This window comes from Stenella coeruleoalba (assembly GCF_951394435.1).
Source record: "Stenella coeruleoalba genome assembly, chromosome: 14".
NCBI classification, from domain to species: Eukaryota; Metazoa; Chordata; class Mammalia; order Artiodactyla; family Delphinidae; genus Stenella; species Stenella coeruleoalba.
In genome coordinates, this window is record NC_137160.1 from 58,047,353 (window position 1) to 58,060,450 (window position 13,098).

The following is a 13,098-nucleotide window of genomic DNA, read 5'->3' on the forward strand; positions in this document are numbered from 1 at the left end:
TCAGTATTTCACTTCTTATTTTTCATTTGTGTTGCATTTCTCTTGGGCATATGTTGGGTCATATGGCAACTCTATGTTGACTTTCTAGTATTTTGTTGAGAATTTTTGCATCAACTTTTATAAGGGACACTGGTCTGTAGTTTTTCATTTCTTGTTATGTCTTTGTCTGGCTTTGGTATCAGGGTAATACTGGCCTTATAGAATGAGTTGGGAAGTGCTCCTTCCTCTTCAATTTTTTGGAAGAGTTTAAGAAAGATTAGTGTTACTTCTTCTTTAAATGTGTGGTAAAATTCACCAGTGAAACCATCTGGTCCTGGACTTTTCTCTGTAGGAATTTTTTTTTTTTTTTTTTGGGGATTACTGACTTAAGTTCTTTACTTGTTATAGCTCTATTCAGATTTTCTATTTCTTCTTGAGTTAGTATTGACAGTTTGTGTGTTTCTAGGATTTTATCTGTTTTAGCTAGATTATCTAATTTGTTGAAATACAAATTGTTCATAGTATTCTCTTATAATCCTTTTTATTTGTATAAGGTTTGTAGTAATGTCCCCAGTTATACTCTTGATGAATAATTTGAATCCTCTCTCTTTTCTTGGTCAGTCTAACCAAGGGTTTGTCCATTTCATTGGTCTTTTTGAAGAGCCAACTTTTGTTTCATTATTTTCTCTAGTTTTTTGTTATTCTCTAGTCCTTATTAAAACTCAGATCTGTATTGTTTCCTTCCTTATGCTTGTTTTGAGTTTAGCTGGCTTTTTTAGTTTCTTAAGGCGGAAGGTTAGGCTATTAATTTGAGATCTTTCTTTTTAACATAGGCATTTACATCTATAAATTTTCCTCTGAGGACTACTTCTCCTCCATCCAGTAAGTTTTGGTGTGTTGTGTTTCATTTTTGTTCATTTCAAGGTCTTTTCTAATTTCCCTTAGGTCCATTGGTTATTTAGGTATGTGTTGTTTGATTTCCATATTTGTAAATTTTCTAAATTTCCTTTTGTTACTGATTTCTAATTTTATTCCATTGTGGTTATGTAACATACTTTGTATTATTTTGATATTTTAAACTTCACTGAGACTTGTTTTGTGGTCCAACATATGTCTATCCTGGACAGTGTTTTATGTGTACTTCAGAATGGATTCTGCTGTCATTGTCCTATATATGTCTGTTAGATCTAGTTGGTTGATAGTGTTGTCTAAGTCTTCTGTTTTCTTTCTGATCTTCTACCTACTTCTTCTATCCATTATTGAAAGTGAAGTATTGAAGTCTCCAACTATTGTAGAACTTTCTATTTTTCCCTTCAGTTATTTAATTTTGGACTATATGTCTTACATGTTTTAATCCTCAGTTTCTCCATTACTGCCTTCATTTGTGTAAAATAGATATTTTCTTGTGTACCACTTTAATTCTTTTGTTGTTGTTTTTTACTATATATTTTTGAATCATCTTTTTAGTGGTTGCCCTGGGGATTATAAGTAACATCTTAATTTATAACAATCTAGTTCATATTAATATACCTTAAGTATATAAAAACTTTCTACCTATATTCTTCTGTCCCCCCACATTATGCTGTTATTGCTGCATATTACAGCTTTATAAATTGTGTGCCCATCGACATAAATTTATAATTGTCATGTACTTGTCTTTTACATTAGATAAGGGAAAAGTGAGGTTATAAACAAAAAATACATTATATTGCCTTTTATATTCTCCTAAGTAATTTCCTTTACTGATATTCTTTATTTCTTCATGTGGATTCGAGTTACTGTCTAGTGTCCTTTCATTTCAGTTTGAAGGACTCTCTTTAGCATTTCTCTTAAGGTAGGTCTGCTAGCAGTGAACTCTCTCAGCTTTTGCTTATCAAGGGAGTGTCTAAATGTTATAGTTTGCATCTACCAACCCCAAACTCCCAGTCTTCATTTTTTAAGGACTGTTTGCCAGATGGAATTTTGCTTGTCAGTATTTTTTTTTTCTTTCACAATTTTAATATGTCACCCCAGTGTCTTCTGGCTTCCATGGTTTCTGCTGGGAGATCAGCTATTATTATTGAGGAGCTCTTGTACTTGAATTGATTTTTCTCTTAATGCTTTCAAGGGTCTCTCTTTATGTCTGTCTTTTGACAGTGTGATCATGATGTTTCTTGGTGTGGATCTCTTTGATTTTATCCTATTTGGAGTTTGTTGAGCTATTTGGATACATAGATCATTGTCTTTCAGCAAATTTGGGGAGTTTTCAGCCATTGTTCCTTCAAACGTTCTTTCTGTTCCTTTCTCTCTACTCCTTCTGGAACTCTAACTGTGTGTACGTTGGTGTGCTGGTGTTGTTCCACAGTTCCTCTAGGTTCTGTTCATTTTTCTTCATTTTTTTTTCTTCCTGTTTCAAGACTGGATAACCTCAAATGACCTATCTTCAGATTTGCTGATTTTTTCCTTCTGCTTTTTTTTTGACCACATCGTGCAGCTTGTGGGATCTTAGTTCCTGACCAGGGATTGAACCCAGATCCTCAACAGTGAAAGCGCAGAGTCCTAACCACTGGACCACCAGGGAATTCCCTCTTCTGCTTTCTTAAATCTGCTGTTGAACCTCTGTAGTAGGTTTTTCATTTCAATTGGACTTTTTTTAGCTCCATAATTTCTTTTTGGTTTCTTTTTATGATGTATTCTCTTTATTTGATATTCTCTATTTGGTGAGATATCAGTCTCATGGTTTTCTTTAGTTCTTTAGACACAGTTTCCATTAGTTCTTTTAAAGTATTTAAAATAACTTTTTCAAGTACGTCCAATGTCTAGGCTTCCTTAAGGAGTTTCTTTTGAAACTATTGACACTAACTTTTTTTTTCCTGTGTATGGGCCATATTTTCTTTTTTTTTTAATTAATTTATTTAATTTATTTATTTTTGGCTGCGTTGGGTCTTCGTTGCTGCACGAGGGCTTTCTCTAGTTGCGGCGAGCGGGGGCTACTCTTTGTCGCACTGTGCGGGCTTCTCATTGCAGTGGCTTCTCTTGTTGCGGAGCACGGGCTCTAGGCTTCAGTAGTTGTGGCATGCAGGCTCAGTAGTTGTGGCGCACGGGCTTAGTTGCTCTGCGACATGTGGGATCATCCTGGACCAGGGCTCAAACCTGTGTCCCCTGCATTGGCGGGCGGATTCTTAACCACTGTACCACCAGGGAAGTCCGGGCCATATTTTCTTGCCATTTTTTTTGCCTGTCTCATAATTTTTATTGAAGAATGGACATTTTGAATGTTAAAATGTGGCAGCTTTGGATTCTTCCCCCTCCCCCTGGTTGCTGCTTGTTATAGCTGTTATTTATTTGTTCATGACTTTTCTGCTGAACTAATTTTGTTATGTCTATATTCTTTGTTTAGTGTGGCTACTGAAGTCTCTGTTCCATTAGCCTAGTGGTTAGCTGATGTTTGCACAGAGATTATCTTAAATATCTGAAACCAAAAAAATCTCCCAGTCTTTGCAGACGAGCTCTGTGTGTTTGTGTGCTTGACACACCTTCAGTATTCAGCCAGGCAGTTTACAACTTGACCTGAACCTTCAGTTCCTGTTTGGACAGAGCTTAAAGGTCAGCCAGAGGTGAGAGCTTAAGTTCTTTTCAGGTCTTTCCTGAATATGTGTACAGCCCTGGGCATGCCCATGTCCTTCTAGATTCTCAGGTATATGTTGGAGCTGTTCAAAGACCTTATTCCCCAAAGCATCTCATTCTCTAGGCTTGCCTCCCAAGATTTTTTCGTTAGTTATTTTTTCCCCCAACTCTTACCCACTACATCAGGCAGCAGTGATTAAAACATTTGCCTGTAAATGTTTTCAACATTACACCGCTTTAGTACTGGTCAAGTTCCAAGTTAGGCAAGTTAAAGGCAAGCCAGTCTTCCAGGGAACAAATAATTAGAATTTTTTGTGAATGAGGTCCATTCTGCTCCCTTCAGTACCTATACCAGGAACGCAGGCTGTTATTTTTAAGGCTGTCGCTGAACTGTGGAGCTGAGATGGGAAAATGTAACTTAAAATGCCACAAAGTTCACTCTTATCAAGATTCAGCTGTTTTTCTTACGTAAGCACTCCCCAGGCTGCAACTTTTGGGTTAGTTTCCAGAGTTCTGAAGAAGTTGACAATGACAGTTTTTGGCAGTTTGTTCATTACTTTTATGGAGGGACAGACTTTTGGAGTCCTTACTCTGCCATTTTCATTCTGGAAAACTTCAACGGCCTAAGTATGATGTGTGTGGAGCTGAAGCTGGGGTCAGGTCAGTCTTTGTGAGCCAGGGCAAATTAAATTCTTTCTCAGAGCCTCAATATTCTGTCATGCAGAGTGAAGTAAGTCAGAAAGAGAGAAACAAATATCATATATTTACGCATATATGTGGAATATGAAAAAATTGGTATAGAAGATCTTATTTACAAAGCAGAAATAGAGACACAGATGCAGAGAACAAACGTATGGATACCAAGGGGGTTGGGGGGTTGTGATGAATTGGAAGATTGGGATTGACATATATACACTATTGATACTATGTGTAAAATAGATAACTAGTGAGAACCTACTGTATAGCACAGGGAGCTCAATGCTCTATGGTGACCTAAATGGGGAAGAAATTAAAAAAAAGGGGGATATGGGTATACATATAGCTGATTCACTTTGCTGTACAGTAGAAACTAACACAACATTGTAAAGTAACTATACTCCAACAAAATTTTTAAAAAACATTTTCAATTTGGGGAAAAAAGTAATGATATCTATTTCACAGAGTTGTCATTAGCATCAACTCACATAATGTGGGTGTAAAGCACTAGGTCAACTGTATAATGCTATATGAATGTCAGTTGCTTTAATGTTTTAATTATAAATAGAACTAAGTAAAATTTTAAAAGGCTATAAGTACCATGAAAGCAAGCGCTTACAGATGAAGAAATAGTCTTTCTTCAGTTCTGTTGTACTATACTATGTTTTTACTTCCTGACTTTGATTGGAATAGACAATTCATTGACAGTTTACAAAATTCAAAATATTGGAAGGGGAAAAACTATAGAATAAAAGTTGACCATCTCTGACTTCCCCTCCTGAACACAAGTAATGTCAACAACCAATGACAGCATGTGTGTGCACAGGAACACACAGGTACATATATGTCCAGAGAGACACTATGACATACAAGCAAATACGAATATATGGTCTTCCCCCTTTTTTTTACATGAATGATAACATACTTGAAACACTGTTCTGCATCTTCTTTAATGACTTATGAAATCATGGTGATTATTCCACATCAGTCCACAGCCTTCTTCTTTGCTTCTTTTGCATGGTATTCCATAGACACACTGAAACTTATTTAAGTATTCCCGTATCATTGAACAGCTAGATTGTGTCCAATATTTTGCTATTAAAGTTTATGCATTGGTGAATAAACATGTTCATATGTCATTTCTCACAAATGAAGTCTATTTGAAGGATAAAGTTATAGATGTGGAATTGTTGGGTCAGAGTGCATATGCATTTTATAATTTGATAAATATTGCCAAAATGTTATCCATAAAGATTGTACCAGTTTACACTTCCAACAGCAGCATATGCTTGTTTTCTCAACGTTAATCCTAAAGACTAACTGTTTTTTATTTAGGTTATAAGCCCCAAGACTTCAAAGGTACTACAAAAATCACCCTCTACAAGAAGAATGGTAAGAAAACAAATCATTTCCTTTCCTCCCTAATTATTAACTCCTTACACAGTATTCTTTGGCTATATCCACCTCATCTGTGTGTAATTTTGCTCATGATACACCTTCAAACTTGACATTTCCAGTGTAGCACATGAAGGAATGTATAAGGACTCAACTAATTGATGACTCAGAATTTGTGGTTAGACATTCTGTTCACAAGAGTGAATACTCTAGAAAGTTAGAGGGAAAATGTGATCATTATAACTGGCTCAATGATATCAGGAGTGTGAAATTTATCTTAAGAGGCTTCTGTGCAGCTGGCAGGGGAGGGACGTGAGATGCCCACAGGAGTGTTTTGGGAGGGTGCTTTTGACTGCAGTGAACCAGGGGCTCCCTGCCCCCTCCCAGCTCTAAACCACTCACTGCCATTCCCTGGCATGCTCTCCTGCTTCTCACAGGTAATAGTAGAAAAGTACTGTTAGAACTGACCCTTAAAAAGTAGTTTCCTAGTGCTGCAGTAACAATACCAGGGTGGATTAAAACAATAGAAATTTACTCTCTCACAGTTCTGGAGGCTAAAACTCCGAAATCAAGGTGTTGATTCAGTTGGTTCCTTCTGAAGGTCGTGAAAGGAGGACGTGTTTCTGACATCATTCTTAACTTTGAGTGACGCCAGGAGTCCTTAGCCTTCCTTAGCCTACAGATGATGCATCACTCCAATCTCTGCCTCCATCTTTGTATGGCATTCACCCTGTTTGTGTGTGTGTGTGTGTCCTGTTATACGGACACCAATCACATTGGATTAAGGGCCCGCCGTGCTCCAATTTGAACCTCGTCTTAGCTAATTACATTTGCAATGACCCTATTTCCAAAAAAGGTCATATTCTGAGGTCCTGGGCTTAGGACTTCAGCATATTTGGTTGGGGGCGGGAGGGAGGACACAATTCAATCCATAACACATTTTTTCTAGGGGATATACTGAGTCAATTCACATAAAACTACACCAACAGTATTGTCCCTTGAGAACACAGATTTAAAACAATTACCTGAAGAGTAGCCAGATCCTCAAATAGAAATTTATTTCTGCTTATCTCCAAATAGAGAATTAATTTTTAAAACATTCAAGATTTTGAAACAAAAGGAATTTTCCATTCAATTCTAACAAAAGAGACTTTATTGTTAATTAGACAGCACCATTCTTTGAATATTTCATTTAGATGAGAGCTCTGAGGTCCCCAAGCCAATCAGAGCACCTGAAAGCAGGGACACTCTTCCCCAACAGCTGTCCACACTCCATTCTTCACAGTGTTAATAGGACACTTTGAAGAATCAAGTTTGGTGCCCATCTGGAATTCAATTTGGAGTGACCATTCATTGCTACTGACTAAAGAAAAAGAATATTTGAAAAGCCACATTTTTCAATTAGATCCTTAAATTTTTCAGAAGGTTGATTTTCTTAAAATAAATTGAAATACAGAATCCTACTTCAAGTAGGCTTATTTAGGACATTGTTCAAGAAAATGCACTGATAAAAACATTAGATTTTTGTCACGACCCAGATTTTTTTTTTAACATCTTTATTGGAGTATAATTTTTTTTACAATGGTGTGTTAGTTTCTGCTGTGTAACAAAATGAATCAGCTGTATGCATACATATATCCCCATAACCCCTCCCTCTTGCGTCTCCCTCCCATCTTCCCTATCCCACCCCTCTAGGTGGTCACAAAGTACCAAGCTGATCTCCCTGTGCTATGCAGCTGCTTCCCACTAGCTATCTATTTTACATTTGGTAGTGTATATATGTCCATGCCACTCTCTTACTTCGTCCCAGCTTACCCTTCCCTATCCCCGTGTCAAGTCCATTCTCTACATCTGCGACTTTATTCCTGTCCTGCGCCTAGGTTCATCAGAACCATTTTTTTTTTTTTAGATTCCATATATTTGTGTTAGCATACGGTATTTGTTTTTCTCCTTCTGACTTACTTCACCCTGTATGACAGACTCTAGGTCCATCCACCTCACTACAAATAACTCAATTTCGTTTCTTTTTATGGCTGAATAATACTCCATTGTATATATGTGCCACATCTTGTTTATCCATTCATCTGTCGATGGACACTTAGGTTGCTTCCATGTCCTGGCTATTGTAAATAGTGCTGCAATGAACACAACCCAGTTTTCTTCCCTCATGATTTTAAGGCATTATAGTGAGACCTAAGCCTGTAACAAAAGTAAAATCCCAGATTAAGTTTAGTCATTAGTAAATCTCCTGTTAGGAAGAAAGCAATGTTTCATTCTGGTTAAATCCTGGTCATGTTTACATGTTTCCCTAATTTGGAATGCCACTGATTTTCATGTCTCTTAAGTGTAATCATTGAGTTTAACAGAATGTACCGCATGTTTCCTCCTTGGCAGTCTGACGTGCCGGAGGGAGTCATAAGGATCCATGCGCCCCTTCTCTCCAAGGTGTCCATGGCCATTCAACTCAACAGTCAAACCAAAGCCAAAGACATCTTGGCGAAATTTCAATATGAGAACAGGTGAGTAGAAGTGAATATGAGTCTCTGTACAGGAAGATGAACTTTTATCTGATGAGAAACTCCAGGCATTTGAAAATTTGACCTTTTTGAAAACTTAGAACCTGTTACTGTAAGGACTTCACCAGTAAATGAAGAATCAGAAGTAGAGAAAGAAGTTAAGTAGACCATAGAATTATCAGTAACAAAAGTTTTTTTTCAAGGAATTTCTACAATTGGGATTCTAAAATAGGTATCTTCTGTCCTGGTGTCTTCATTTACTCAATTGGTTTTACTTTTTAGTTGAATAAAAAAATTAGCAAGTTAGTTTTGTAGATATCTTGATAGATTTCTAGGAATATCATTATTCCAGGCTCCACTGGGCTGTAACATGACTATATCAAGTAGAGTTTATGTAGTTGAGTGAACATCATAGCTGTTGGTCTCCCTAAAACCTACTACCAATAAACCTTAGGATCAGAGTGATGTTGACAAAATATTTTTTACATATCTGCCTTAAGTCATGTTAAAGAGCATAAATCATGATAATTTTTGTACAGGCATACTTATTCAGGGATAAACATTTGCCCTGAGGTTTTTTTAAAAGACGAGAAGCACTAGTTTAAATCTAACCATGATAAAGCAGGTACAGTTTGATGGTCTCTAGTACAACTGATGGATATCCTTTAAAAGCAACTTTCCAATCATATTGAAAAGGAGTAGCCATGTTGAGCAAAAAAAGGTTACATATTGCAAGACTTCATTTATATAACATTTTTGAAATGACAAAATTTTAGAAATGCAGGGTAGCTGAGTGATTGCCAGAGGTTGAGGAGAGTGATCATGGAAACTGGTATTGCCCCAATACCAAAACCAGACCAAAATAATACAAAACAAACACTACAGACTAATATCTGTCATGAACTTAGATACAAAAGCCCTCAACAAATCTAATCCAAAGTATATTAAAAGAATTATACCTAGAACAAGTGGGATTTAGTTCAGGTATGCAAGATTAGTTTAACATTCAAAAATCAATTACTGTAATCCATCATATCAATTGGAGAAAAATCATATGATCATGTTAAATGATACAGAAAAAGCATTTGACAAAATCCATCACCAATTCATGATAAAAACTCAGCAAATTTAGGAAAAGAGGAGATCTTCTGCAACTGGGTAAAACTTTTAGAAAATAACATAGGAGAAAACCTTTGTGATAGAGGACTAGTGAAGAATTTCTTAAACTTGACATCGTATGACTCATACGAAACAAAAATTGGTAAATTGGACTTCATCAAGATTGAAAACTTGTACACTGAAAGACCCTGTTTAAAAGATGAAAAGACAAGCTAAAGACTTGGAGAAAATATTTATAAAGTACATATCAAACGAAGGACTAGTATCTAGAATGTATAAAGGACACTCAAATCTCAACAGTGCAGAAACAAACAATCCAATTTGAAAATGGGCAAAAGACATGAACAGAAGAAGATATACAAATGACAGATATGCACATGGAAAGATGTTCAGTATTTTTAACCATTAGGGAAATACAAAACCACAATGACATATTAAACACCTATGAAAATGGCTAAAAAATAATAATAATGACAACACCAAGTACAGGTGAAGATACAAAAAAACTGAATTACTCATACATCAGTGGTGGGAATGTAAAATGGTCTAGTCACTCTGTAGAACAGTTTGACAGTTTCTTATAAAATTGAATATGCAACTGTTGTGTGATGTGGCATTCACACTCCTGGGCATTTATCCCAAAGAAATGAAGATTATGTTTACACAGAAACCTGTACACAAATTCTTATAGCAGCTTTATTTATAATAGTCAAAAACTGGAAAAGAAAAAACCTATGTCCTTCAACAGGTAAATGACTAAACAGGCCGTGGTCCATCCATATCACATGTGCTATGCAGCAGTAAAAATGCAGCAGCCTGGGTGAATCTCCCGGGATCTATGCTGACTGGAAAAAAAAAAGCCACTACAAAAATGTTCCATACTGTGTGTTTCCATTTATATAATGTTTCTATAAATGACAAGTTTATAGAAATGTAGAATCCAGGGATAAGGGGCGGAGGATGGGGACAGGGGGAGGGAGGTGGGTGTGGCTATAAGGAGAACAAGAAGAGTCTTGTGGGGAAGGAAATGTTCTGTACCTTGACAGAACCCATGTGGCGCTTCTGGTTGTGACATCACACTAGGGTATTGGAAGATTTTACTATTGGGGAAACTAGGTAAAGAGTACACAAGGATGTGTCTGTATATTTTCTTATAACCACATGCACATCTACAACTATCTCAAATAAAATGTTTAATTAAACAAAGAGGGTGCACGTCGTTCTCCCTCACAGCAGAGAGCCGAAGACCATCTTTTTGAGTAACCAAGCTGACAGTTCTAGTGGGCAGGAGCTCAGCGATGGTCTTTCCAGACTCTTCTGACCCGGCAGCCTAGTCTGGGATGGAAGATTAAAATTGGACAATTATTTTCTCTGACTTGCAGAGACATGCAACAAAGGGCAGAGACATGCAACAAAGTCAACGTTAGTTTACAAAGCACTGGGCAAGCTTAGAAATGTGCCATGGGCTGAGGAAAGAATCTCATTCAATTTTTGGCAAATACAGAAATGGAACCTGATGGCTTTTGAACTGAGAGTAATGTTGCCCTTGACAAGGCAATATTAAACATCCAGCTGCTCCTTGGCCAGCCTTGATGTGTCAATAAGGTGTCCTCTCTTAAGAGGAGCTGACAGTGGTGGATGGAAGGGCTGGGGTGGCCGTGAAGCCTGGCGGCGTCCAGCTTCCTCTCTGCCTCAGATGCTTGTCTGTGTCAAGCAAAAAAAAAAGATTTTATCATCACTTCAGTCATAATAATGATTTGTGTGGTGTATTTCACCCAAGGCAGAATGATTGTTTGTTGCCATGATTATTTAATCCACAGGTTTACCCCAGATCACAGAGGAGGGTTTAAATTATATTGCTTTCTTCTTTTCTCAGTCATGGTTCATCGGAAGGCATTAAGATCCAGAACCAAAGATTATATGAAATTGGAGGTAATATAGGTAAGCATTCTTTAATGTTTTTACTCCTACATTCTCTGATTACTCTAAAAGAAATATGCTGCTCTTATTGTAAGTGTACTTTACAAATTTCTTTAGATAGAAAATCAAAATCACTGTGTCAGATTTTTTAATTCTCACATAAGAACAGTATGACTTTCCGAAAATATTTTCAAAATTTAAATGTAAATAGTTTAGTCGATGTGGAGTAGATTTTTGCGTCTTTTAAATGTGACTCTGAAAGTTGGAGAGTCTGGAGATTCATGCAAACGAAAGGAGAAATTGTGGCACTTTCATCATCTCGACATCCTTTGTGTTGAACTTCCTGCTCAACTCTCAGTCCAGATTCATTCTTCCTATTCCCCTGAAGGGGGACAGAAAGGAGTAAAAGAAAATTCCGTCCACGTGCCTCTGTGTCCTTACCTTCCTCTTGCCCCCCTTCACAGTTGGGACGAAATACCCGTGCTCCTGTTTAGGGCGGCGCCTCCCTCCTGTGGACGAGGGCTTGGTCAGTCTCCCATCCTCTCCTCTGTCATCAGCTTTTCCCTCCCAACCACACCATTTCTCTCTGCATAAACAGTTTTGTAATTTTTCTCATCTCCACAAAACTCTCTCTTGACCCCCTTCAAGTCTACTCCCATTTCTCTGCTCCACTTATAGCAAAAACTCCTTGGATCATTTGTGTATATACTCCAGTTTCTTCCTCTCCTTCTCTCTTGAAGGCACTCCAGTCAAGCTTTACCCCTCAACACTTCAGAATTGCTCTTTGGTCGAGGTCACCGGAGGACTCTTCTGTTGTGAAATCCAGTGCTTCATTTTGTCTTTACAACTGCCTGGGTTGATCTTTCCCTTCTTTAAGAAAACACTCTCTTCACCTGGTTTCAAGGACCCCCTAAGCTCCTGGCTTTCCCCCCACTTCACAGGCTGCTCCTTCTGAGTCTCTTCGGCCTGTTACTTCTCACTCTCTCAACCTCGGAGCACTGGAACTTCTGTCTGCACTTACCTGCCATGGTGAACTTAGTGCACCTCATTGCTCTGAAGGCACCTGGATGCTGCCATCTCTCAACATCATGTGCAGACTCCCCTGGACACCAGCTTTCATATCCAGTCCCCAGCACATCTTGCCCTGGGCCTTCACATCCGCTTTGACTTTTGCCCTGGATGCTTTCCATTGGATGGTTCCCTCCTCACTCCCTTACCTCTGTCAGGTGTTGGCCGCTGTAACAGCTTCTCAGTGAGACCTTCCTGGATTGGACCCTCTTTCTGCACCTTCTCCAATTTCTTGTTCTCTCATGTTCTTATCACCATCAGACTTACTTTCTATCATACTTGCTTATTTGCTAGTTGCCTTTTACCACTTTTAGAACGTAAGCACCCCGAGGGCAAGTATTTTTGACTGTCTGATGCATTGCTGTAGCCTCAGCCCGTACAATAGTGCCTGGCACGTAATAACTCAAGAAATATTTGAGAAATGAATGAATGAATCAGGCAAGCAATTAAATATTGCTACTTTTGTTTGAGACTTTAGTATACATTTCGAACACACTGTACATAAGAAGTTTCAAATGTATTTGCCCCCATGGAATGATCTTTTTGTTGTTATCAATTCCAGATCTCCTGCCCACAGGAAAAATGAAATGACCTTCCCTAAAATGAACTTGATATTAGTGTCTAGTCCTGGTCAAGTTTCTATCAATAAAACCGTTAGAGGATATGTATTGTCATCTAAATGATCATTAGTGCTCATTATCATATAAATGAATTGATACCTGAAACAGGTTCTTGTCATATTTTTCTAATTGATGTAGTGAGTCTAGGGAACAATTTGCTTGTGATTAGCGTGTCTGTT

General features: G+C 37.7%; 1 protein-coding gene across 12 annotated transcripts in view; it reads left to right on the forward strand.

Moving 5' to 3' along the window:
• The window catches only part of ARHGAP28 (Rho GTPase activating protein 28), a 189,683-nt gene that overhangs the window by 172,698 nt on the left and 3,887 nt on the right, over positions 1–13,098 (forward strand). For all 12 annotated transcript variants that reach the window (XR_013831407.1, XM_079943288.1, XM_079943296.1 and 9 more), the window contains 3 exons: positions 5,617–5,673; positions 8,071–8,195; positions 11,188–11,252. Coding sequence is in view for 11 of the 12 variants with exons in the window: in XM_079943288.1 (XP_079799414.1) it covers positions 5,617–5,673; positions 8,071–8,195; positions 11,188–11,252 (247 nt within the window). In the remaining variant the exon portion in view is untranslated. The remainder of the gene's footprint in view (positions 1–5,616; positions 5,674–8,070; positions 8,196–11,187; positions 11,253–13,098) is intronic.